This window comes from Miniopterus schreibersii (assembly GCF_964146895.1).
Source record: "Miniopterus schreibersii genome assembly, chromosome: 16".
NCBI lineage: Eukaryota > Metazoa > Chordata > Mammalia > Chiroptera > Miniopteridae > Miniopterus > Miniopterus schreibersii.
Window position 1 is genome coordinate 28,665,436 of NC_138116.1, and position 26,935 is coordinate 28,692,370.

The 26,935-nt window shown below is 53.9% G+C and overlaps 2 protein-coding genes across 5 annotated transcripts in view; one reads left to right on the forward strand and one right to left on the reverse strand.

Moving 5' to 3' along the window:
- Window positions 1–1,971: 1,971 nt before the first annotated feature.
- On the forward strand, window positions 1,972–18,001 carry LGALS9 (galectin 9). 4 transcript variants are annotated; one of them, XM_081162065.1, is made up of 12 exons: window positions 2,179–2,275; window positions 6,173–6,264; window positions 8,984–9,185; window positions 9,992–10,102; window positions 10,952–11,047; window positions 11,848–11,883; window positions 12,724–12,759; window positions 13,321–13,371; window positions 14,147–14,188; window positions 14,637–14,725; window positions 14,842–15,004; window positions 17,213–18,001. In XM_081162065.1, exons 1-12 carry the CDS (start codon window positions 2,237–2,239, stop codon window positions 17,357–17,359), a joined length of 1,104 nt encoding a protein of 367 aa, XP_081018191.1. In that variant the 5' UTR covers window positions 2,179–2,236; the 3' UTR covers window positions 17,360–18,001. The 4 variants fall into 4 exon arrangements, with proteins under 4 accessions (XP_081018192.1, XP_081018191.1, XP_081018193.1 ...); XM_081162066.1 differs by lacking the exon at window positions 11,848–11,883 and having other exon boundaries at window positions 1,972–2,275; XM_081162067.1 differs by lacking the exon at window positions 10,952–11,047.
- Window positions 18,002–19,689: 1,688 nt separating this feature from the next.
- Window positions 19,690–26,935, reverse strand: part of NOS2 (nitric oxide synthase 2) — an 89,424-nt gene continuing 82,178 nt past the window's right edge. Inside the window, exons 23-29 of the mRNA XM_081162464.1 lie at window positions 26,306–26,469; window positions 24,958–25,165; window positions 23,020–23,107; window positions 22,464–22,585; window positions 22,008–22,156; window positions 20,904–21,098; window positions 19,690–20,292 (exon numbers count right to left, since the gene is read on the reverse strand). Of these exons, the coding sequence (XP_081018590.1) occupies window positions 20,173–20,292; window positions 20,904–21,098; window positions 22,008–22,156; window positions 22,464–22,585; window positions 23,020–23,107; window positions 24,958–25,165; window positions 26,306–26,469 (1,046 nt within the window). The 3' untranslated portion in view covers window positions 19,690–20,172. The remainder of the gene's footprint in view (window positions 20,293–20,903; window positions 21,099–22,007; window positions 22,157–22,463; window positions 22,586–23,019; window positions 23,108–24,957; window positions 25,166–26,305; window positions 26,470–26,935) is intronic.

Sequence of the window (26,935 nt, forward strand, 5' to 3'; positions counted from 1 at the left end):
TCACATGCCCACTAACCGTGTACAAGGGCTGTTTCTCCACATCCTTGCCAACACTTGTCATTTTCAGGTTTTTGATAGTGGCCACCCTAAGGGATACGACGTGGCAGACTCACATGGTCTCCAGAGCCGAGAACAAAGAGAGAGCCTGGATTAGTGCCTGGGATTTTGAATAATACAGCTCTGAGAAGGAACTTTGCCTAGGGCCACCCCTTGCCTCCTTAAGACTGGAGCTGGGTGCTGGGGGAGGCCATCGTGACTGCATGGTGATGGTACCAAGCTGCTGAGGTCAACCATGCCCTGGCACTGTGTCTGGAGGATGCTTCCCTACTGTCTTAAATTAAGCTGAGAATGCCCCGCCCTGCAGAGTGGGAGCAGAGGGCCCTGGGGCTCTCCTCTGAGCTGGACTCGCTGTGGCTCACCTCCAAAGCACCCAGTGATGTCTATGTTCTTGTTTGGACACGCTGGGCTCCAGGAGCTTTCTTTTTTCCCCCACAGTACTTTGTTGAGATAGTGCTTACAAAACATTTCCAGCTTCCAGAAGACTCCTTCGTGGCCCCCCACCCCAGCCTGTGCCCTCCGAGGTTCATTGTTCAGTCTGAGGTTCACTGATGTTTCCTGTATCACAGTTCTGTTGGGGACAGAAACGTTGACTGTGATTGTGAAAGGGGGGAGGGGACCTATTAGAAATGGGACCATAGTTGTTTAATGATTACTGACCTTACTAACTAAAGGTAAGTTTTCCTACAGACCCTGGGAAACGAGGGTGTGCTACAAGAAGAAAAAGATAGGTGTAAAAAGATGAGACCCTTTGGGGCCTGGATGGATCCGTTGCTCAGAAAAGAAAATAAATTTTGAGAACAAAGGACAGGATGCACTTTGATTTGGTTGCTGTGCCTGGAGCCTGACCCCACTCTGGGAGTTTGCCTCAGGAATGTTTCTTCTTTCTCTGGTGCACATTTGTGCTGTTTCCGGTTTAGAGCTATGGTGAGCAAAGCTGTCATGAACAGATGCGTACGTTTTCATCTCTCTCGAATTGTTTTCCAAAGTTGTATTATTTACACTCCAATCTGCAAGGAAGTCAGTCTGCAGATTCTGGTGCATGTAGACAAGGTTCCAGAAGGAGGAGCGGTACAGACACATGTGTGACCCTGGGGCACCTTCTACCCACTGGCGCCTATATGGCCCTTAACTGCTCATTCAGGCTTGACTGGTAGCACATTTGTTTGCTCTCTAGCACATTGCAGGGACCTGCTTAACTTTACATAAGTTTATTGCAACAGCTCCTCTCCTCTCCTCCCTACTTCCCTGACCCAGCCTATCCTGCTAGTCTCTGTTCATTCATTTCCCTTAACTAGGTGCTGAAGCCAGTTAAAGGCAGTTTATTTAACATGTTGCCCTGACCTTCCCATCGCTTGGAATGTTCCATTATGTGCACGACTTCTCTCCCCATGCCAAAGCCCAGAAAGAAAAGGGAGAGAGGAGAAGAGAGGGAGGAGAGAGGAAAAAGAGAAATTCACAGAAAGGGGACTCAGAAGCTCCCAGGGGACCACTATAACCGGGGATCTCATAACCTCCATGATGAGGTTTTACATGTGTAAAACACTTCTTTCTACATGGGGATGTTTTCATATGAGGAATTGAATTTTAAAGACGAGAAATACCTTTTTGAGAACCTCAGCATGCTCGCAGAGGTCAGGCTGCCACTAGAGAGCTGTGTAACCTTGGACATGTCCCTCGGTTTCTCTGAGCCTCAGTTTCTCTGTGTGTAAAATGGGTACCACCAGGCCTTCCAGCACCACCATGACCCCTCCCTGTGTGGCCCTGTCCAGCAGCCCCATTGTTTTCTGGACGTTGTGACTGAGTATGCTCAGGAGACATAGCCACACACCTATGGACAGCAGCCTGTGGAAACTCACTGTCATTTCTGCGTTGCCAGGCTCTGTGAACCTGTATATGAAACAAACAGGATTCAGTCTCGGATGGAGCAGAGGAGGAGCGTGGAAGGGAAGGTCACCGGAGTGGGAGCACCTGCTTTCCTGTCCGAGGTCCACCCTCTCTCCTCCTCCCCCGGCACTCTAACTTTCTCTTTCTTCACACCCATCTCTTCTTGCTCCTGGCTCCTCCCAATTGAATAACTGCCAAATAGCTTTGGTTTCCGTTTCTTTATAAAGTCCTCCCCAGTGCAGGGAACTGCCTGGCTGGTGTGAGAAGCAGCGGTGACCACAGAGGTGGAGAGATGGCCTCCTGCAGCGTCCAGCCTCCCTTCAAGAACCCAGTGAGTTCCAGGCTGCGGGCACGGGCGCTGCTGCAGGGCTGAGTGGCCTCCTGGCCAGGGAAGCAGCTCTGGGTCTCTGAGGATGCGGGGGGCATCCCACGGGGAACACAGAGGGCACAAATGCCAGATGAGGCAATCCTGACACAACTTCTCCCCGGGCCGGTCTCACCCGCGCCTCTCAGGACCAAAGGGGATAGTGATCGCCCGAATTTGCACATTGGACAGGTGTTGGCTGAGCTCCCTCTGTGCCTGTCCTGTCCTAGGTGCTGAGGGGAAGAAGGGTGCAAGAAACAATTAGAAGAGTGGTGGTTTGTTCAAATGAAAGTGGAAGTCAGCAGGGCTTCTGGGGAGGACAGCAGCTTAGGATGGGGCACTGACTTAGGAGATGCCCCCCCCCCCCCGGTTTCAGCCATTTACTAGACAGCTACTTTCACTTCTCTGGGCCTCAGTTTCCAAATCTGTAAAATAAGGATAATCCTTGAGCCGTCTCTCCCAGGGTTGGGGCAAGGATGGAGTGGGAGAGCATATCTAGGGTGCTTGGTCAGAGCCCAGCACGCTGGAGAGGGGTGGCTATTGAAGTCTTTAGTATGATTAGGAGTCAGGGGCAGCAGGGAAGACCTGAGGAGTCATCTGCTCCCTGCGGGGTGAGTTAACAAGGCAGGGGCAGGTCAAGGTGTCTGCAGGGGGACCCTCTGGGCAGTGAGAGAGGAGTGGGCTGTCCCTGCAGTGTGGGATGCAAAGGGCTGCCTTTGGCACCTTTTTGCCACACGTGTGTGGGCCCTGTCTGTAGGTGGCTTTGTTTAAACCCTCTGAGCTTTATTTTTCCCACGCCGTACATGCAAAACCTGAGGCTCAGAGACATTGATGCCACTTACCAAACGTCCCCAGATGGTAGAGAAGGAAGGCACCTTGATTTACCCCCCGAAGAGGGAGGTGTCCACAGGAAGAGCAGTGATGGGGGAAGGCAGGCGGGTGACAGCCCCAGGCCCAGGAGGCCTGTGTGGTCACTGTGTCCTGGTCCCTGCCCTGTGGTAGAAGCCTCTCCCAGGCTTGGCAAACGGTTTCCCGAGAGGTGGAGGAGATACAGTGACGGAGCCCTTCCTGGGTGGGACCTGGGGTAGGCGGGTGGGCAGAGTCCTGAGGGTCAAGCTGCCTGGGCTTCACACTCAAGCCCACCTCGGCGGGGACCCTGGCGCGGCTGCTTCCCCCAGCAGTCACCAGGCGGCCGGCTCACTTTGAGGAAGTGCTCAAGGTGGGGCCCTGTTGGTGTCTCCAGGGAGGCCCTCAGTGCCACCAGCGGTCCCTCAGGGTTAGAACAGGCCACTTGGGACTCATTGTCTATAAGATGGGTGATCTTTTCAGCCTTGACATTTTCTTATCCCGGTGACTGGTTTTTACTTTTCAATTCTTGGATCAAAAGCCAAATTCTTCAAATCAGAAGGAAAATCATGCATGGGCAAGCAGAGAGTTAAAACAGGGCCTTGCCCTGGCTGGGTGGCTCTGTCCATTTGTTGGAGAGTTGTCCTGATCACCAAAAGGTGGCGGCTTCTATCCCCGGTCAGTACCTGTTCTGGAGGCAACTAATCAATGTTTCCCTCTCTCTATCTCCCTTCCTCTTTCTCTAAAACCAATCAACATATACTTGGGTTGGGACAAAACAAACAAACAAAAAACCCAGGGCCTTAGAGTCCAGACCAAAAAGAGGATGGTGTAGCCCTTACAGGCTCCAGACACACCAGCCCACCCCACATGCCCACCCTCTCCCAGGTGCCCACTGACTCCCAGCCGTCAGGAGTGGCCTCCCTCTTCCTCCAAAGTGTGCCAAGAAGATCACGTGTCCCGGCTGTTCTGCTCACGAGCTGAACACTGAGGGTCTGCCTCCGGGGCCTCACCCCCTTTCCTTGCCCAAGCCCTGCCGGCCTCACCTGGCCCAGCCTCCCCAGGGGCCAGGCTGGAATCAGAGCCACAAGCAGGACAGGTCTCCCTGCTTGGTCCAGGGAAGCCCCCAGTGAGCCAGGAGCGAGGATGTCCTGTGCTCCACCGTGGGACGCAGCCTGAGTGGCGGTTAAAAGGCTAGGGGCTGGGATTCAGGCCCACTCTATTACTCACCAGCTGTGTGGCTTTGGGCAAGTTACCAAACCTTTCTGGGCCTCTTGCGAGGATAACTAGGTAACAGAGGCAGCGGCTCTCTTTGGCTGAAAGCCTCGCACCGCCCCCTGCTGTGAAACACTCTGCCAGCTGGGCCCGGTGCCCGCTGGTGACACTGGGCCTCCAGAAGGCTGCTACACGCCCTCTGGCCTGTGGGGCCTGGCTCTGCTGTCTGAACTTCCAGATAGGAAGAGGGGGAAAGAGTCCTCAGCCTCCTGGCCTGGCCAGGAGCTGAGAGCAAGGCCTGACCCAGCAGAGGGAGTCATCCATCCTACATTAGTTAATTCATCCTGGCTGGAGCTGAGATGAGAGGGATGGCGTGTACTGTGTCAAACCCTTCCTATTGTCCCCCAGCCGGCCATCTCACCGTACACATCGCCGGCCTGGCTCCTGGGAGTTGGTTTAAAGGAGAAGTTAGAGAAGATGTTAACAATTGGAAAAATGTGAAGATCGACTAGGAGCTGGAAGTGATCTCCTAGGTTAATGCAGGTTAAAACCGCATTAGAGCCCTAGCCGGTTTGGATCAGTGGTTAGAGCGTCGGCCTGAAGACTGAAGGGCCCCGGGTCCGATTCCAGCCAAGAGCATGTAATTCAGTTGCAGCCTCCATCCCTGGCCCCCGGTCCAGGCGTGTGTGGGAGACAATCAATTGATGTCTCTCTCTCCCTCTCCCTCTCTCTCTTTTTCCCTTCTACTCTCTCTGAAAAGCAATGGAAAACATATCCTTGGGTGAGGACTTAAAAAACAACAAAAAACCCACATTTGATAAGAGGCATCCTGGAGGTTAGCTTTAAAAGTCAAGAAAAAACCAACTTGGCAATTTTGCTTAGAGACCAAGAGGGAAGGGTGTCATAGAAACACTTACTCGGTGCCAGTCTCTTCCCCAGACTTTTTCTCACTAAATCGTCGATCTTATACAGAAGGTAAGATTTATTCCTATTTTACAAATGAGGAAACCGAGGCCAAGAGAAGTGACCCAAGGACCCTCAGGCGGTGAGCAGCAGCATTGGGATTCAAGCCTGGATAATGCCTGGCTCTCACATGATGCAAGCCCCCCCATGACCGTCTCTCCTTTCAAGTGGCCCGGGAAAGAGAATCTGACAAAATGGGTGCAGATGGGACCTGGGAGGAGTGGAGATACCATTAGGGCTTCAGGGATTGCCCAGGGCCTGGGGCAGGATAGGAAGAAGAGGCTGCCCCGTGGCTGCAGAGAGCATCCAGGAGGAGGTGCTCCCTGAGGTGGCTGGGGTTGGGGTGGACAGGGGGTGAGGAGGAGCCTTCTTCTTGGCCTTCTCAGGTGAGCCCAAGGTTACCCTTTAGAATAGGCTGGTGGCCTCTTTGGTCCCTTAGGTTTCTGAGTCTTTAACCAGGGCCCTGGGGCCTTCACTAGGAGCCTGGTCTGGTGTCCAGTAGCTCCTCTCACTACCCTGGCTCCTTCCCCTCTCAGGGTCATGTACCTGCTACTTCCTATTCTTGGAAGCTGTCACCTCCTCCTGCCGGAGGCCAGCTCCGGGTGACACACTCTCTGTTCCTGGCGGTCTCCTTATCAGGCTCAGGAGGTCTGTGTATCTCCCTGGATTGGGTTCTGCTCCCTCCCAGGCCGGGAAGATCCATGAGACTGGGACTCGTAGGCCCAGTTCACAGCTGCACCAGGCCCCCGGCTCGGTGCCTGACACGCCAGGCCGGCTGCTAGCAAGTGCCAGAAGGAACGGGCAGGAGGCCCCCTGACCACTGCCTTCTTCTCCCTGCAGATTGTCCCCTTCTCAGGGGTCATCCAAGGGGGCCTCCAGGACGGACTTCAGATCACTGTCAATGGCATTGTTCTTCAGTCCAGTGGAACCAGGTACCTGGAACTGTTGCTTCTCTCCAGCCTCGCCCCTTAGCAAACCATGGTGCCTGTCAGCTCAGGTGGTTCACTCAACACTCTCCGGCCTACCTGTGCTTGGTTCAGGGGACTCTGGATGAGTAGGGCCCCGCCCCTGCCAACACTGTATGGTGGCCCTGCCACCTGCCAAGAGCAGCTGGACACCATTAACATACACTCCCCATAAACACAGAGAGCAGGAGCTCACAGTCTAAGGCCAGCCCTAGGGCAGATCATTAGAGTCTAGGACTGAACTTTGCACACGAAGACCCAGAATTGCAAAAACAATACCTCCTTTATTTCCCATAACCGCCTTCATGTTCTTTGCAGCCCTCATTTGGCTGATGGGGAAATATTCAAATTTGCCATAAAATGTAATTTGGTCTCTTTCTGCTTCAAGGTCTTTCCTGGAAAACACAAAGTCAATTAAAAATACCAACATCTTCTCTGCACTGTTTCCCGCCCTATAGGGGACTTTCGGGTACAGGGGACTTTTGGGTACAGGGAAGAACTTGTACATCTTCTCAGAGGCTGGAGAGCCCTCTAAGGCTTGAGCAGCCCTGGCTGCTCTCTGCTGAGGTCCAGGTGGTGTGGAGTTGTGGGGCTCTTGCCTGACTTGGCTGAGGTCTATGTCCATGGCGCTTGCCTGCTAAAGTCCACGGTGCCCACAGAAGCCCTCTGGACACATAACCCTCACTTGGGGACATAACCCTCTCTGTCTCAATCTCAAGTGTCTTTTGTCCCCAGTGATCCTTTTAAAACCTTGCATGGGTCCGGGGGACCTTCTGGATCCCTTCACACCACCCCTGGGCCCAGCCCTACCTCATCTTGGCACATAGATGCTGGATGACTTTCTCTGCCATCACCTTCCCTGCCAGGTGGTCATAGCCATGCTCACCTCCAAGAGCCCTGAATGTCCCCAAGAAGACTCCAGGAAAGTGAGGCTCCGAGGTCCCCCTAAACCCTGCCACCAGGGAATCTGGCACCTCACCTCTGAAACTCCATCCCCTCCTCTCCCCTTCTCCCTCTGCCTAGCCCTCCTCCCACCACCAGGAGCATTTCTACTCCCGTCCTACTGTCCCCATTTTTTCCCATGGGCACTTTTGCACTCTCTATTCCCTGGGGTAGGAATTTCCAAAGGACCACAGAAATAGAGCTGGAGGACCACAAGGGGAAAAAATACATCTGGAGATATTTCAGAAATAATAGCCTTTGAGTAAAGAGGAACACGGATTCGGTTCTCTGGTTCCAGAGTCACTGGGAGCCTCCTTTCCTTTTATTATTTCCAGAGTGCAGGCCTGCTGGGCTCTGGGCCACACAGGAGCTGGTGTTGAGGGACAGCAGAGAAATCAAATGGGCTCTGCAGGAATTGAAGAATGCTTACCAAGGGCCACCTCTGGCCCTGTGGGGGATGCAGAAGACACAAAAGCGGAGGCCTTCCCTGACTGCTGTGCATTAGTTGGGGACACCAGAGGGACCCCAAGAACCAGGCTGTGAACGACGTTCATGCTGAGTTCAGGGAAGACAGTGACACTTTCCTTGGTGGAGAACCTTGAATTGGAACTGGTTGTAGGACATGTGTCTGGGGAAAGGATGAACAAACATTTATTGCCCCTCTTTTGTGAAGCTGGCTGCTTGGAAGTTTCTTTTGTTTGAATTCCTCACCTTAAAGCAAGGGTGGGGAACCTTTTTCCTGACAAGGGCCATTTCGATATTTATGACATCATTAGCAGGCCATACAAAATTATCAACTTAAAAATTAGATATGAAAAAAGCTCATAGATTTATTGAATTTTGAGTCCTACCTGCAGTTGCCTTGGCAGGTCCAGACCAAATGATTTCACAGGTCATATATGGCCCATGGGCCAGACGTTCCCCACCCCTGCCCTAGGGCCATAGTCATACCCCAAGGAAGTTTTAATGGTGAGGCTTCCTTCCGAGGAGAGACTTGAAGGAAAATTTACTTGTGTGGGGGCTTCCTGAACTCCTCCTCATTAATCACCCCCAAAGGAAGGGAGTCACCCCTTTTCCTGGGTGCAGCAACTCCAGGGTAGTGTGGTTCAGGGTCACCCCAAATGACAAACAGTAGAAGCTGGGGTCTAGGTCCAGGCCTGTGGACTTTAGGGGCAGCACTCCACACCTCATGAGTGGGACACACACCAACTTCCAAAGAGGGACAGACACACATACCAGAAGTTCTCATGCATGGAAAGCTAATTAATACTTATTCCCTGCCTCCCATTAGACACCGCCTTTGTAGGTAAACTCCCCAATTTCACCTGTTCTTTCCATTTGTGCTCTTCCTTCCCAATGGAGCAGAGCGGGCTGGCCTCTAACAAGTGCCCACTGGGCATGAAAGCTCCTGCTGCTGGGCATATGCCTTGAATTGCATCCGTACAACCTGTAGTCAGTTTCCAGCACCTATGCTTCCTGTTGCTAGTGTCAGCATGTTTCTTTCCCTGTTTCCTACTTATTTTTAGAAAGTCACACTGGAAAGGGCAAAATGCAATGATTACACAAAAACACACTAAGTGCAAATTATGTAAACAAAAAGGAAGGCACCGAAAGCCAGGGTGGGTGCAGACCTGCCACACAGGTTGCCAGCAAGTTCCCAGACACTCGCAAGTCAGAGGCACAAGGCCCTCCTGCTCCTAGCATTGGCAATGAACCAGAAACTATCTGATTTCCCTCGGCCTAGGTTTGCTGTGAACCTTCAGAGCGGTTTCAGTGGCCATGACATTGCCTTCCACTTTAACCCTCGGTTTGAAGAGGGCGGGTATGTGGTCTGTAACACGAAGCAGAAAGGATGCTGGGGGCAGGAGGAGAGGAAGCTGCAAATGCCCTTCCAGAAGGGAAATCCCTTTGAGCTCTGCATCCTGGTGCAGAGCTCCAACTTCCAGGTGAGCAAGACTCTCCCCCCTGCCTCCCGCTGCCTGGCTGCCTGTCCCCCTGCCCTATCAGACGTGGTGAAAAGCCTTTAAAGAATTACCCAAGCAATGCCATTATGCAGCAAGAAGGACCTTACGCACCTTCACCTGCATCTGCAGGGGCCCCTGCTGCCCTTATTACTAGGAAATGACTAGGTAAGTCCCCACATGCTCCTTGGCCACGGGTTCCAAGTTAATTCCATTCCTCTGCTGTAGCCATTTGTCCTCTCCATGTCCTTGATAGTATTTGTTTTTCAGTGACATGGTTGTAGCCCTCATCCAGATCTAGGAATGGCTTGGTTTTGCATGGTGTTGTAACTGTTCTTGCAAGCAGACTAGTGCTGCTGGGCTTGGGGACACGGATGGCTGTGTTTGTACCCCTCTGTGTGAACATGAATGTTCCCATGCCCTCAAGGTGCAACCTGAGGTCCCCTCTCAACTCCTCCCCAGGAGCCTCTTATGCCCATTTAAATGCACATATTGAAATAACATCCCAGGTGGGTTAAGATTGGAAAGACAAACCTAGTGCAATAAACAACCAACCATAAGAACTAAGAAGCCAACAACTAGAGCCAAGTGGTGATTGGGTTTGGATGCACTTTGGATCACATTGTGTTCCTGAAACTGTTGCAGCTCTGAAGGCTGGTGCCCTGACCTATAAGGGATGGAGGTGAAAACCAGACAGATCTTACTTTCTAGATGCAGGGGTCCCAGAGGCTCAGGTGGGCTCCCTGCCTGGTCCGGGACCCCTCTCCTGGAATATGCACTCCTGTTGACAGGTGACAGTGAATGGAAACTTCTATACACAGTACACACACCGTGTGCCTTTTCACTTCGTGGACACCATCTCTGTCTCCGGCGCTGTGGGACTGACCCACATCAGCTTCCAGGTCAGATGGTCCAAATGCCACCTGTCCCAGGGGCCCTATTGGGTGGGCCCAAAGGTATCAGCCAATCTCTCACCCAGGTGACTCTGGGGGCATACCTGCCTCGGCCTCCTTGACTCCCACCACTCTTGTCTGTCACTCTCTACTTCCACCCTGGTTAAGAGGCCTTGTGATTCCAGAAGGATCCCAGGCTTGGGAATCAAAATGAATGGAGCTCAGATTCCAGGTCTGCCATTGTCATCAGCTGTGGGATCTTAACCAAGTGACCTTGCCTCTCCCAGCCTCAGTTTCCTCATCTGTGGAATGGGCATAGTCACTGCCTCCCTAAGGGTTATTGTGTGATCTCCACAAGGCGATACATGTCAGAGGTCACCAAATAGCCCACATGGGCCCATACCAGGGTCTATTTGACCCTTTCTGTGTTTTACAATTGTTGGGTGTGTTGCCAGCACCTAAAGATCAGGAGAAGTTCTGTGTGTGGAGCTGAGTGGCGGTGATGGATGCACAACAGTGTGAATGGACTTGATGCCACTTGACTGAACACTCAGAAATGGTGTAGATGTGCTGGGCCCACATCCCGCAGGGCCTCACGCGGCTGGGGTGGAGCTGTTGTTGCCACTTTTGGCATTTGAGTGTGCTCTCTGAGATGAGAAAAGCACACAGTAGGCCCTCAACAAATATGAGCTCCTCACTGTTCGGTCTTCATCTCTCATGTCCCCTCCCTACCCAACTCCCTCCCCTACCCTGTCCCTGCCAGTCTGGCTCTCTCCCTCTTGCCCGGCCCCTGCCTTTCTACTCTTCCTTGGCTCACTAACACTTCTCTTCACCCCCTGGCACCTTTTGTTTTAACAGAACACCCGTGCAGTCCCTATCCAGCCTGCCTTCTCCGGGATGCAATTCTCCCAGCCTGCCCGTTTCCCATCCAAGCCCAAGGGGCGCAAACCAAAAGTGAGTTAAATGTGAAGAGCCTGGAAGGCTGAGCAGTCAGCAGGAAGGACAGAGGGTCTGAGAGAGAGGCTAGTTCCGTCCAGCATGGTGGCTGGGGCTTACAGACCCCTTTATGCCCATCCAAGGCTCCCTATCTCCATCCACCAGGCATTCAGAGCCCGGACCTGGGAGACATCCATGGTTCTTCTCTCCCTTCCTTAACATCTCTCCAGTACACCAACGCCTCTCCTTCCCGAAGCCACTGCCTTGGTCCAGGCCACCTGACCTCTCACCACTCACCCCATCACACCCACCCACTGCCCCAGTGGCCCTCCCATAAGCAAATTCAATCTCATCCTCTCCCTGCTTAAAAATCCTAAAGGCCCCAAGCCCTTCTAACTAGAGCTCAAACTCCCCAGCTGGATGTGCAGGATCCTCCCGTCTTGCCCAGCCCACCTCCCAGCCTCCCACCTCACCCACAAAGAATCTCACACAGCCCCCACTGCTCACTTCAGGCTCTTTCTGGCCACCACGCTTTTGCATCTGCTGTCCTGATGCTGAAAGTACCCTTTGCCCCCTCACCCCCAGCCAGCCCCTAACTGCCCTTCAATACTCTGCTTAAATACTCTGCTTCCCTGCCTGGCACATTGCTGGATGCCCTCCCCCTTCCCCTCCCCCTCCCCATGGACATTTTACAACTGCCATGCCAGTCACCATGTCCTGTTGTAACTGTATTTACATGTCTGTCCCCATCACTCCACCCCCTCCTTCCCTGCACCCACGAGTTTGGAATTGTGACTTGTCCCTTTCTGTATCCCCAGCACTTTGCACAGTGCCTGGAATGCAGCAAGGACTCAGTAAGTGAATGAGGGATGTGGTGTGCACAACCAGTAGAAGGGGAGACGAGCCAGGGCAAGAAGAACAGCCTGCTGGGTGGGAAGGGGCTCTAGTGCAGGAAAAGAGCAAGGCCTGGCCCTTCCCTTGGCCATTTGAGCAGTGGGGGTAAAGGCAAGGGCTGTCTCTTTCCCCAGCCTTCCTGTGGCCCATCACGGTGCAGGTAGGACACCTGCCACCTGTCACCTGCCACATTGACTTTAAGACTGGTGGAGCTCCAGGGAGCCTTTGCAGGGCATCCCGACCCTGGCCCTGGCCTGGGGAGGACAGGGTGTGCTGGATACAACCAGACACAACTGGGTACCATTTTGTATTTTATTGCTTGATACCTGGGTAGGCTTGGGCAAGTGGCTTAACCTTTCTGAGCCTGGTTCTCTCACTTAGCAAAACTGAAGCTAAGGATGCTTCCGTCATAAAGCACTGAAGCCAGAGCTTGGCATACAGTAGGCCTCAGGAAATGCCAGCTTTCACCTCTGGCTGAAATTGGACACTGGAAGTAATGGTTTTGCCTCTGGTTGCTGAGGTCAGCTGTAGGTTCTGTATCAGACCCATGCTTCTCACTCTCTAGAGGAGCCAGTGAGGATGTTCCCTCTCCCCCGCCCCGCCCCTACCCTGTTTTATAACCTGTGTACCCTGGATGGTGGGTGAGAATCTGGGCACCTCGGGCTCTGGAAGACTTGCTGGGGAGCAGGAAGGAAGCGAGTGTGAGTCTGGGAGGCATCTCTTGCCACAGTTTCTGCTGTCATCTCGCCCTCAGGTGGCACCATTGTTAACCACCCTTTTGACTTTCTCGCCCCCTCCAGCCTCCAAGTTACTGGCAGGCCACCTCATCGCCCATGGTAAGTCTCTTGCTCTCTCTACGGAACGTCTTCATTTTGGTTCTTCCTGTGGGTTAAAAGGAGAACACAGGGCCAGGCATTAGGCCTCTGCCACAGGGCGCCTGGGGCAGCTAAGGCCAGACCCCTTGACCACCCCCCTGACCGCAGTGGTGCTGGTGGTGAGAGGGCTTGGGGGAGGGGGGTCGGCTGGCCTCATGAGTTGGAAAACAAGCTGAATTGCATGAGCCCCAGCCATTCTGTGGGCAGCCACAGGAAACCAACGCCCCCATTTACTCCCTCCTGCAAAGTGAAGCTATGCTGGAAAAATTCCCCTGAGAAGGAAGGTGGGCCAGCAGGCCACGAAAGAAGCCTTATTTCCTCTCCAGAAGAAACTTTTGCCCCTGCCTCATCCTCTTAAGAGAAGAAACCCCTCTAGTACTCCAATTTTCGGAGTCGGGTCTGGGCTATTGAGCTGGTTAGTCTCAGAGCTCCCGGGAGGGTGTGTTAAGTGGTTCCTTCTGGTGGCAGGTGGCGATCTTCGCGCCGGTGAGAGCTGGTTAAAACCCCTTTTCTTTCTCCCAGATCCAATCGTGCGTCTTCCCGATGCAGAGCGCCCCTGGACAAATGGTCCCTGTAAGTCTGAAAGCTCCGCTCAGCTCACAGCCAGCCCCTATCCCCCTTCACCAAGGACTGAGTTCTCTAGTCCCTGAGAGGGGACGAAAGCAGTTTAGTAAGGGGGATGGGGACACGTAGGGCTGGGACCTCTGCTCAGGAGACATGCAAGTCAGACAACCCTGGGGACAGCAGAGATTCTGGGTCAGGCTGGCTTTCCAGAGGCCCAAGAGGCAGGACCCTCAGGACCAGCAGTGGCCCCAGCATCTGGATCTGAGGCCCTGTGTCCTTATGTCCCCGGGATGTCACTGATGGTCACAGACTTAAGCCGCTGCCTCTCTCCCTCCTGCTGGCACAAGTCAGACAGGAGCCCTGGGGTTAGTGGAGCTTCTTGTGGAGGGGTTGAGGGCAGGTGACGGTGATGGGGTCTGGGACAATGGCAGGAAGTTCCACAAAGGCTGGCATGAAAGGGAAGGTGAATGGGAGAATCCAGGGGCTGAGCCTCACATTGGAGCATCCCCTCTTTTTTTTTTTTTTAAATATGTCTTTAATGATTTCAAAGAGAGAAAAGGAGAGGGGGAGAGAGAGAGAGAGAGAAACATCAATGATGAGAAAGTCCTTGATTGGTTGCCTCTTGCATGCCCCCTGCTGGGCATCCAACCGAGATCTTCTGGATCCTAGGTCAATGCTCAACCGCTGAGCCACGCTGGCCGGGCTGGGGCATCCCCTCTAGAGTGCGTGGGGGCCTGGGGGCGGGCACAACCCCACACTGAATTTCCTGGTCTCTTTTCAACAGAATCCCGTAATCCCACCTGTGGCGTTCCCCAGCCCCACCTACGTAAGTGATTTCTCAGGGCGGGTGGAGGTTTTGTGCGGGACAGCAGGGCAGCTTGCAAAATGAAAAGCAGTCCTTTGGTGAGCTGAAGTTCTCCAAACATCCAAGTAAATTGGAAGACTGTTGAAAGGAGCTTTCACCTTTACAATGGTCCCTTCATCATGAGCATATTATATGGCCTTCCCTTCTCAGCCCAGGTATCCTTCTGTGTCCAGCCAACATTGTTTTTGTGACAGTTTAAGCCCATTCATTTGAGGAACACTGGAAAGTTTTCCCTTGGCATTTGCTAACCAAATAAAGATATCACAATTCTTTCTTGAGAATATATGACATAGGCACAGCTGTCAAACTCAGCTGACAGTCCAAATTCGTGGACACTGGCAGAAAGTTTCTCCTACAGTGGCCACTGCTCTGGCTGCCGCTGGCTGACCTGCCCCTCTCCTCCCCACAGCCGATGCCTTTCTTCACCAGCATCCCTGGTGGGCTGTACCCCACCAAGAGCATCACCGTGTCAGGCACTGTCCTGCCTGGAGCTCAAAGGTAAGCCTGGGTTCTTGGGGAGGAGAAATACCCCAAGGTCATTCAGCCTTCCCCCTGGCTCTGGGCAGGCTGGGGAGGGGCCGGGGCCCAGAGCTCATGAATGCTGCCCAACCCAGGTTCCACATCAACCTGCGCTCTGGGAGTGACATCGCCTTCCACCTGAATCCCCGTTTTGATGAGAACACCGTGGTCCGCAACACAAAGATCAACGACATTTGGGGGGCTGAGGAGCGCAGCCTGCCCCGAAAAATGCCCTTCGTCCAAGGCCAGAGCTTCTTGGTAAGGTCCTGCCGCCTGGGGCTCCAAGGGGCTCTGCTCCAGAAGGGCAAACGAAGTAGGGAGTGGAGGGTGTCTGGGGGCCCCTTGAACAAGATGGGAGCTGAGGCTTCTTGGGTAAGGGCTGGGCCCAACAAATTATTGTATTATGGTTTTACTATTACTGCCCCACATAAAATAGGGGGTGGTATTTGCTGTTTACAGATAGGAAAAAAACTCTCAAGTGCAGGTTCCTTGCCTGAGGTCACACAGCCACTAAGTGCCAGATTGGACCCAAGAATGAGGTAGCATTCATTTATTCACTCATTCATTCAACAATTATTTATCAGCTCCATTATGAAGGCCCACTTTGGGCAGGGAGGAGCCCAGGTGCTGGGGGGACAGCAGTGAAGCAGACAGACCAGGTCCTGCCCCCAAAGCTTACAGTTCTGTGGGGGAAGATCACTGCAGATCACGACGGGTGCTGTGCCCAAAGCAAAAGAGAATATTGAGGTAGAGTGGGGCCTGGGCAGGGACCACGCTGCCTTAGAGGGGGACAGCTCTGGGAGACCACAGTGCGGTGGAGACCTCCATGATAGGAGGAGCCCACAAAGATCTGAGGGGAGCACTCCCAGCAGGCATGGGAGGGAGCAGCTGTGATGGCAAAAGCCAGAGTCATGGGCTGGGCCTGTCAGGGAAGGGGAGGGTGGTGAGGCTGGAGGAGTAGATCACAGAGCAGGGGTTCTCAGCCTCAATTACACATTCAGATCACCTAGAGAGCTTAAAAAAGAAAAATCAATGACTGGCCCTGCCCCAGGCCAGTGAGGGGTGAGCCTGGGCATCTGTGTTTTTAAAAATACCCTAAAATAGGCCCTATTTTTAAATGAGAGTATTTTTAAATGCTCACCCAGGGTTGAAAATGACAGATGTATGGCCTTGAGGGCCATGGAAAGAAGTTTGGGGGTGGGGGTGTGTTTTTGTTAATTTTCACTCGATATTTTTTCCATTGATTTTTTTACGGAGAGTGGAAGGGAAGGAGGGATGGAGAGAGAAAGAGAGAGAAACATTAATGTGAGGTTGCCTTCTGCACACACCCCCACTGGGGCTGGGATTGAACCTGCAACCCAGGTACATGCCTTGACTGGAAATCGAACCCAAGGCCCTCCAGTGCGCTGTCCGATGCTTTAACCACTGAGCACCACCGGCCGGGGCAGGGATTTGGGTTTTAATACAGTGTGTTGGTGTGTTTGAAGCAAGAGAGCAATACGCTTTGATTTATAGACAGCTATTTGACTTTGAGCAAGTGACTCAATGGCTCTGGGCCTCAGTTTCCTTATCTAAAAAATGGGGCTACTGCCTGGTCGACGTGGCTCAACGGTTGAGCACTGACCTATAATCCAGGAGTGCGAGGTTCAATTCTTGGTCAGGGTACATGCCCGGGTTGCGGGCTCCATCCCCAGTCGGGGGCGTGCAGGAGGCAGCCCATCAATGACTCTCTCATCATTGATGTTTCTCTCTCTCTCTCCCTCTCTCCCTTCCTCTCTCTAAAATCAATAAAGACATATTTTTTTTAAAAAATAGGGCTACTAACAATATTAATCTCAGCCATGTAAGAATGAAATGACATCACGTTAAGGGTGCTGCAAGTGTTAGGTATTGTGATGGGGATGACAATATTTTACAGATGTGCTCTGACTGCCTTGTGGAGAATGTTTGGGGTGAAACAGACAAGTTGGGAGGTGGCCGCTGCGGGAGTGCAGGCGTGGAGCACTCCTGTGTGCCGGGTACTAGGGACATGGGTGGCACAAGCCAGAGTTCCTGCCCCTGGGCTCAGGGTCCGGTTGGAGAGTGAGGATGGGGAAGGGAGACATGACTTGAGGGGGCACCTCACTTGACTAGGAGGGGGTCAGGAGGTGGCAAAAGGCAGGGAAGGCCTGCCCGAGGGGAGTGAATCCTGAAGGGGGACTAGCAGTTATCCATGTGGGCAAGGGGTGCAGAGTGGGGAGCCTGGGGGAAGGGCACTCTGTGCCGGGGGAACAGAATATGTAAAAGGACAGGAAGGAGAGCAGGCGGCCTGTGTGTGAAGAGCAAACCCGGGGGCGCTGGAATGCAGGCCTGGGCCGCGCCTAACGAATGCCTGAGGAAGGCAGGAAGGAGGCGGGAGACACCAGCTTGCCAATAGGTTTGAGGACTCTCCGGGTGGAGTGCCAATGACACGGCCTGTCGTTCCAGGTGTGGATCTTGTGTGAAGGTCCCTACCTCAAGGTGGCCGTGGACGGTTATCACCTGTTTGACTACTACCACCGCCTGACCAACCTGCCCTCCATCAACAACCTGGAAGTGGCCGGCGATGTCCAGCTGACGCACGTGCAGACATAGGCGGGATCCCGGCCCTGGAACTCGGCCTGGAGCACGTTACTGTCTTGATCTGCTCTTTGCCTCCGCTTGCCTGTCCCTGCCCCAGCCCCAGCCCCAGCCCCAGCCCCTCCCAGCCCACCGAGGGTCTGGGCCTTTTCCGGAGAGACCAGGTCCTTGTCTGGCCTGCTTCTGCTGAGCCATCCTGGCGTGGAGAAGGCGGCTGGCTGGGGCTGCCTTCCTCTGTCTGAGCAGCGCCTGGGGCTCCAGCTGCCCAAATCCTACCATCGAGGAGAGGGGTGGTCTGTGCAGGCTGAAGCCCATGTTCAGTCCGCTTGGCAGAAAGGGAGCATCCTGGGCCTTCCCACGCTCCCAGCTCCGGCCTCCCCCTCACCCACCGCTTGACCCCATTCCCGCCTCCATTCAAGTCCACCTCGGTCTCAGGCTGGTCACTCCCATGGGAGCTGGGCTCCTCAGCTCCTTGTCTTTCTCCAGCATTTAACCTTTTCTTGCACCCTGTACCAAGCTTTCCTCCCCTCCAGGAAGGTGACCCTGAATGACACCTGCTGCTCTCCACCAACTGACAGCACCTTTTTCAGCCGGAGGCATCCCCTTCCCCGGTGTCTTTCAAATAAATAAAGAAAGGAAAATCCGCGTTGGCGCACATGCACGGGGTGATGGTGTTTTATTCCAGGTGTTTGGAGACAGTTTGGTTTCTGGAATTGGGGAGGTCCTAGCCAAGGAGAGAGCATAGGCTCACTTTGATGGGGGGGTGTCTGATCCATTTCTGCTCTCCGTGTGTCCCCCAAATCCCACAGCGTTGTGGGAGAAAGCAGCCGGCCTCAGGCTTTTTGGACAGGAGTCTCTGACAGGAAGCCTGGTAACAGAGGTTAACCCAGGAAACAGCCCCAATCTGCTGAGAGGGGCCAAGGGCCGGGCCACAGCCTGGAGGACCACGGCAGGGCCAAGAAGACAGATGGCAGTTAACCCATCAGAACCCCATGTCCCAGTGGAGGAAGGTGGCAGGTGGGGTCAGGAGAAGCTGACCCGGAGGAGAGGCCTGTTCGAGTTGTTCCACTGTGTGTCCCCTGGCATTAGGGGTTAGGGTGTGGTGGGGAAAGTGGCTCCAGTGTGTGGGGTTCTGCCAGCCACTGGGCCAGTGCACGGAAGCCCAGGTCTGTGCCCGCATGATGCCAACACACCCTGCTAACTCCAGTGCCTCAGGAGCCAGGGTGCTGGCTCAAAGTGAAGTCCTCCAACCACCAGTATGTACAGAACCAGGGAGCTTGTTAAAAATGCAGAATCTCAGGCCCCTTTGCAGACCTGAATCAGAATCTGCATTGGAAAGATCCCAGGTGGTTTGTGTGCACGGTACTGTGAGAGGCACTGGTCCAGGCGACCGTGTTCTTTGTTTTTTGGTAATCTTCACCCAAGGATATTTTTTTCCATTGATATTTTTAGAGAGAGTGGAAGGGAGGCGAGGAGACAGAGAGAGCGAAACATTGATGTGAGAGAGACACTTTGATTGGTTGCCTCCTGCACCTGCCCCAACCGGGGCCGGGGATCGAGCCTGCAACCGAGCTACATGCCCTGGCCAGAATCGAACCCATGACCCTTCAGTCCTCAGGCTGAATCTCCAACCACTGAGCCAAAACGGCTAAGGCAGGTGACTGTGCTCTTAACCACCATTGCTCTGATGCACTGCTAGGAAACTACAGGTTGGCATGTCCCCTTCACCCCCAACCACCACCCCATCTGAGTAGGGGGACCAGGCAGCCGATGTAACAGAGGCCAAACCCAAGCTGGGAGCCAGATTCTGCCAGATCCCCATTCAGCCCCTGGCTGAGATCCTCCCTTGTTCCCACTGGGAGAAGGAAACGTGGCTCAGTCCCTTCAGCAGCCTTCCCCGCGGAAGATGTGTGTCCTTCACTCACTGCCAAGTCCTTGACACGGAGCCACACCTCACATGCCTTGTGACCTAGGTGCCAAATCATTATTGGCCAAACTCTAATGAAGCAGGAGGCCCAGAGCAAACTACAGTGACTTTGTGAGACAGGCTGTGGTCAGGGCCTCCGCTAAAGAGCCGGCATGAGGTCCTGCCTCAGCCCTGCCATCGCCCGCGGGAGGGAGGCCTCCTGTGAGAGGCTCGGCTGAGGCCTGTGCTCCCTCGCCCCATCACGGGTTTTGAGATGTGTACTCCATGTGCTGACCTTGCACCCATCTCAGAGAAGCAGCATGGCCAAGCTGGCACATCCCTTCGTGGAGGGTTTTTGTCCAGGTTGTGGCACCCACCAGTCCCCAACTCTATATAACTTAGGGCTGTTTCCCATACGAAACACACACACACACACAATGTGATTAAAATAAAATGCATTTCATATAAATATCTCCATCAAGGAGTCATACAGAGAAGGCCTAAATGGCCTGAGGAGCTGATTAGGATTTGTTTTTTTAATACAAAGGCATAAATAACTGTACACAAGAATAGGGTGGGGTTAAATACAGCGGTGCGACAGCGCCTCCTGGTGGTCGCTTGAAGTGGTGCAATCAAAAGAAGGATCCACCCTTCTCACCTATTGGCCAGGCCTGGCATTGCATTTACTCTCTAAGGGACCAGGGACGCCCCAATTCTCCATTATCCCGGGAAGGGCAGGCCCAAAGGAGACAAGAGGTTCCACTCAGGCCAGGCTGCTACTTGGTAGCAGGCCAAGTAAAGAGGGAAGGAGATGGAGAAATAAGGTGTGAGGCCTGGGATATAATTTCCCACCATCTCCCCAGACCCTGTGACCTCAGATAATGGAGAGTTGGCTCCATCATGAAATTCTGCGGCAGCAGCTTTAACTTCTCCTGTGGGCTGCTGGAGCTCGGGGATCGCTAGGCTGTCCCGCCGCCCCATCTCTTTTCACCTTGTAGGGAAACACAGCACTGAAGATATCTTCATGGTAGCGCTTCTGGCTCTTCAAGGGAAAACAGATCAACATGTCAGCTCTGCTGGTCCAGCCACCTCTCATTTGTCAGGTCCAAGCTGGCAGGAACTCCTAGGTTCCCCCGGCTTCCCTATCACTAGTACACTCATGACCCATTTGTCTTCCCAACTCTCATGCTTGGACTACACTTGAATCTCACTTAGACTCTTTAACCCCCACCACTGCCTGCTCCCTTGGGGACCACCTAAACATCTCCCAGGCTTTATGATGGACAGAATAGCCTGCCTAGTGCTTGTCCCACAAGATGCTCCCAGAAATGTGGGCTGTGAGATAAACACGTTTGGTGAATGCTACATACTTTCTCCCAGTTTTGAAGCGTCACGATGCACAGGAGCACGTTCAAGGCTCTGAGAGTCTTACCATAAAGCAGCTTGGCAGCCTTTGTTTAACTGAGCAACCAGACCAGGACGTACAGTCAGGCCTCTGATGGCCCCTCCAGCTCTGACCTCCAGCCACCTCTAGGATTCCCTTGACATCCAGGACTGTTCTGAGCCTGACACCCCTAGTTCTGACTCCCCTGGTCCCGGCACCCTGGCCCATGCCCTTGACCTGCACCCCTACCTGCACACCAGCTGCCATACCTTAAGCTGGAAGAAATAGTCCTCGACCTGCTCCTCACTCAGGCTCAGCTTGGCAGCCACCAGCTGCTTCAGTGTGTGGGCCACATCCCGGGCCATGTGCGCATCCCCACAGACATAGAGGTGGCCTTGCTCCTTGTGGAGCACGTGGAGCACCTCGGTGGCCAGCTTCTGCTGAAGGATGTCTTGAACGTAGACCTGAAACCAGAGGAGATGGTGAGTCCAGGCCTCTGCTGCTGGGGGGGGGGGGGGGGGTTGAGCACCTTCCCCACCAGGACTTTGCACAGGGACCAGGCTCTGCAAGAAGAGGTGCACTGGTACCCTGCCCATTCCAGGCCTGGGCTGGGGCTGGAGAGATGAATGCCAGCCACAGCCCTGCCCTTGAGGAGCTGAGGGTCCAGTGGGTCCTGGATGTACTCTGAATTCACAGTGCTTCATAGAGGCATCTTTCAAGCTACCTGCCCTGCCCAGGGCTCTCAGGCCCACCTGCCTACACCCCAGAAAAGGGATTCTCTGAGTGCAGACTGTCTGCGGGATCTCCACTGTAATGTAGAGCAGGGCACAGAGCCCTGGGCTCCCCAGTGACGTGAAGTCCAGGAGTCAATCGGGGCTCCCAGTGACCCCAGCACTGGGCCTGGAGCACAGGCTCTGGGAGGAGCCCTGATAGGACAAGTTCATAAGGGAGGAGTCAAGAGTCTGTCCCAACTCCCCAAGCTCATGGGGCCAAGTGCACCCTGGGGAAGCAGAGCCATCAGTGGGCTCGTGGCGGGAGCAGTGGCTGCCCTCCAGCCTTGCTGTGTTGGAGAATAAAGCCGGCCTGGGCCACCTCTCCCCAGGCAGTTGTGTATCCGGGGGAGGACCTTCAGCTGGGCCCAGGGGATTAACCCACCATGTGGCCCTGACTTAGTCCTGAATGTCACAGGGCCTGTCTCTTCTCCTGGAAGAGTGAACGGAATAGCTTCACAGCTCGCTCTGACAGTATAACTGCCTACAGCTGAGAGCTGAGGAGAAGGCTCAGGGAAGTGAGGGACGTGTGGGGCGCCAGGGCACCCAGCATCGTCTGTGCTTTCAATGCTCCTCTCACCGCCCGGGCAGTTGCCCCATTACCTTGGGCTGGCCAGGCAGGCGCGAGTAGGCTGTGTGCACCGCGTGCAGCACCCCTCTCCGGGCCATCTCCAGCATCTCCTCCCGATAGAGGTGGTCCTCGTCTGGGCGCCGGCACCCGAACACCAGGGTCATGTGGCCACACTGGAGCCCTGCAAGACCCAACAGGCTGCAGTTACCTGGGTGGCCACTGGAGGGAGGAACTCAAGGCCTGACAAGCTGGCTCCCAACTTGAATTCTCATTTCATCCCCTATCTGGTGCTTTCCCCGCTCCACAGATGAGGAACCTGACACCCGGGGCACTCGCGTCACTTGTCCACACAGGCTGAGGCAAACTTGGGATAGGAGCCAAGAAACGTGTGTGGGCAAGTGGCACGACTCTCCTGCAGCTCGGTTCTGTTCCCAGGCAGGTGCTGGCCACCAGATGCCCCCCTCTACCCCAGGAACCCCCATCAGTACCTTTGTGCTCGGCATCATGGAGACGCTGCTGCCAGAAACTGCGGAAGGGAGCAATGCCCGTGCCAGGCCCAATGAGGATGCAAGGATGGGAGGTGTTCTCGGGGAGCTGGAAGCCGCTGGCACTGAGGGGGACAGAAAGACAGAGGCCCTAGTCCTCAGACACAATGGGCTGGATGCACAGGCAAGACAAGACTGTCGCTGGGGAGCTGGGGGTGGCTGGAGGGGGTGGTGTGGAGAGGGGCTGGAGAAAACGGTGAGCTCCTGTTTGGTTCTCAAGCCTGTGGGCTGCTTCCTTTCCCCTGCCCAGGCACACCAGCGCCTTGCCGGGGGTCCTTTTGAATGAGGCTGAGCCTCATTGTACTTTGGGCTTCTCCATCCCTGCTAGATACTTGGCCATGTTCTATAGCCAGGAGATAGAAGAGAGGCCCAGTGTGACCCAAATGCCTTCTTTAGGGGGGCCAAGGGGGCCAGAGTGGCACCTATAACCAGATCCCTCCCTTTCAACCCTCAACTCCCAGAATCAGTGGTCCCACCACAGGGTAGAGGGAGTGCTTACCTTCGTACAAAACAGGGCACTGGGTCTTGGGGCTCCAGGCTGCTGAGCCATGTGCTGCAGACACCGTGGTGCAGGGGGCCCTGGCCATCTGCAAGGACAGCACAGAGCTGACCAACATCGCCCCCCCACCACTGTGTGAACGTCCCCAGTGGCACTTCCCACACTGATGTGCTTCCTTAAACTGTCCACGCAGACACTCTGTGGGCTTTAATTTGGGGGCTGTTTTTCTCCTGGTCCTGAGATCTACCCTCCATATACACAGAGCTGGTGAAATTGGAAAGAGAGAGTGTGTATGCCTCCTTTTGCCACTGCAGAAATTGAGACTCAGAGGGACAGTGACTTGTACAAGGTCACTCAGGTAGCAGTAGAATCAGGCCACAGCTCAGCTTCCCTGACTCCTACTCCAATGCTCCTTCTACGACTTTCTCCAGGGACCCTCCCAGCCCACCACTTGGCTCCAATGACAGTTGCACAAAGTGGCCCCTGAGAATGGCCACAGTCACTGGCCCAGAGTGTCCCCACAAATACAGTCCTTATTGGGAGGAAACCTGGGTGGTGGACAACCTCCTGAGCATTCCAGTCTGTTCTGATATCTGTGCAGCCCCTCCTGGACTTGTGGAAACTCCAGGGTACATTTCCTTCCCAATGACATAGAATTTAGCTTTTTTTTTTTTTTTTAATTCTCAGCTGAGGACATTTTTTCCATTGCTTTTCAGAGAGAGTGGGAGAAAGAGAGAGAGAAACATCGATGTGAAAGAGACACATCCATTGGTTGCCTCCTACACGCACCCTGACTGGGGCCGAGATTGAGCCTGCAACCAAGGTATGTTCCCTTGGCTGAGATCGAACCCAGGACCCTTCAGTCTGCAGGCCGATGCTCTAACCACTGAGCCAAACCGGATAGGACCCAATGACCCAGAATTTAAAGGGAACTCCAACCAACTTGAGAAGTCCCTTTGGTTATCCCCTGGAAGGATTCTTGCTCTCAGAGGATGTGCCTGCCTCTCCCCTCCTGGTCTGAGGACTGAGACAGGGCCTGTGCGATACTGGCTAGCGTAGCATATAGAACAGTGCGACCGTGCTTCCCAGAGCACAGAGGGCTCTGAGGTGTGTGCCAGCTCCGCAACTCTGTCACCCCAGGCAATGCTCAGTTACTGAGGGCAAGGCAGGGGCATGGTCCATCCAGTGGAGGAGCCAAGCCCAACTGGACAAGGTTTTGGACCTTCCAGTCTATGTCAGCCCATCCCCATCCTCTGCCCCCATAGCACCCTGCACATTCCTTCTCAGCATCTACATAATGACAACTGTCTATTCTGTAGGCCTCTCTTCATTGCACCCTCTAGATGGGAAGCTCCATGAGGGCAGGGGCTCCGTGTACTGTATTCCACAGTGACTAAGGTGCCACGTGTAGAGAAGTGTGGAACAAGTCACTGCTGAGTTAGTGAGTGTAGCAATGAACAACCAAGGCAGAACCCCTCTTGTGTTCAGGCTGGACTCTCAGGAAGACCAAGGCTCACTGGGCTCCCACGAAGTACTGGATGCTCTCCACATCCAATCTCATTACGTTGTCCCAACAGTAGCAGGACTGTAAAGTGGGGTAGGGTGGCTAAGAATTTGGACTCAGCAGGCTACCTGGGTTCGAATCTCAGTTCTCTACTTGCTAATGGTGTGACTTTAAAGGAGTGGCTTAACCCGTTTGTGCCTCAGTTTCCTCGCCTGTAAAATGCACACAGTGCCCAACTCACGTGACTGATAATACGCACACAAAGGGGCGAGCTCAGGGCCTGGTTCAGAGTAACCTCTCCCAGCCCCCTCCTATTGTTATAACAACTCAGCAAGGTGGGTGTTTAACTGACGAGGAGACCAAAGCTCAGACATGTTGAACAGCTGCCCTGTAAATACAGTTGGGCTGCTCCAAAGCCTCTGCCTCAGTCTTACCTCGGGTGTGGTAGGTGAGCACGGCCACGGTGAGGTGGATCTCTGTGGGGGTGCAGTCCCTGGAGGAGCTGATGGAGTAGTATCGGGGTTTCAGGACAGGGAGCTGGGAAAGCAGGAAGCTGGCAGATACCCGCAGGGACGGGAACTCCTCCAGCACCTCCAGGAATGTGGGGCTGTTGGTGAACTTCCACTTGTTGTACTCTGAGGGCTGGAAGGCAAGGGCAGTGTGAGGGACTCAGGGCACCTGCCCCACACCAAGGGAGAGGCTGTCACAGTCCAGGTGCCTTCCTTCCTTCCTTCCTTCCTTCCTTCCTTCCTTCCTTCCTTCCTTCCTTCCTTCCTTCCTTCCTTCCTTCCTTCCTTCCTTCCTTCCTTCCTTCCTTCCTTCCTTCCTTCCTTCCTTCCTTCCTTCCTTCCTTCCTTCCTTCCTTCCTTCCTTCCTTCCCTCTCACTCATTCATTCCCCCAGCAAAACCCTTTGCAGTACCAGGCGCTGTCCAGGGTGCTGAGCCTACCAAGCGGAGAGAAAATATTTCCTGTCCTGAAAGATCGCAGGCCACTGAGTAGCATTTATCTAACTTGTGTGCGTAGAACTTCACTGTCAGAAACTTGTGGGCAGGAGCCAAATCTTTATTATAATCTCATGTGGGGCAGGGCTTTGGAATCATACAGGCCTAGGTTCAAATCTTGACTGGATACTGTGACGAGATGCTTGTTTTAGAGTTGGGGTAGCTTGTCCCCATTACTTAACCTCTATGAAATGAAGATATCATCACCTGCTTTGTGGGGATGTAACAATTAAGTGAGAAAAAGTGAGCAGCACAGCCACAGGATAATGGCAGGGAAGGTGGCTGGATTCATGATAATTAGCAATGATGATGTAATAATAACATCCAGTGCCTTTTGCAAAGACTTGGGCCTAGAAAATTGCAGGTGAGTTAATCCATTTTCTTATCAATTTATTAATTCAACTACCCATCTGTCACTATGTCCATTTATTCACTCATCCACACCATCCATCCTCCAACACTTTCTAGTCCCAGGCTTGTCTCAGGTTTTGGAAACACAAAGACAGACAAAACACAGTGGCTCTCTTTTTCTAGTTAACTTCTTAAGACATGTTCTTTGGTTGCATCCCACAGACACTCATAAAAATCCAGTTTACTCAACACAATTGTGTACTAGAAATGGGATGAGAGAGGGTGCCTGACTTCCCACCAGACTTTGACAAGTCTTGCTTTGGACAGTTGGGGTGGATCCCCCTTGGAGGTGAAAGGCCATCTCTGAGCTCTGACTTCCCCCAACTACAGGACCCTGTCACTGCCTCACCCACCAGCCCCGAACTTCACCTGGCACAGGGTCTCTAGCCTCTGCCTCTCGGCCTCTTCTGAAGCCAGCTGGGCCAGCTTTCGGAGCAGCAGCTGGGTTGGGGGTGTGGTGATGTCCAGGAAGTAGGTGAGGGCCTGGCTGAGTGAGCAGGGGGGCAGCCGCTTGTCCCTGACCCAGTAGCTGCCTGGAAATGAGTCAGGATGGAAAAAGGGCCCCATTTAGGTTTCCCAAAGAGAGATGAGGCATCTGGGGTAGACACCCTCCACCTCCCAGCTGCAAGGGAGAGAAGACACTGAAGTTCTGGCTCCAGGAAGAACAACAGGCCTCATGTGCCCAACTCATGTGCAGGAAGGTAGTGCACAGAGAGGGCTGCAGGGAAGGCTGATCAACAGCCCTCAAAGGGGACCCGCAATGACACAATCCAATAAAGTAAAGTAACTATGCACCAGTGTCCTGTCTCTCTCTCACCCAGACCTGATACCCACAGGTGAATTGCAGACTCACAGTGACCAAATCCACCATAGACTGATGTCTGCCCCAGAGGCTAGTTGTTTGTTTAGAGAAAAGCCCATGACTGCAGTCCCCTGGGATCCTATACCAGGAGGTGCTAGGAGAGCCGCAATCACCCCGAGTGAGGTGATGAGTCTCAA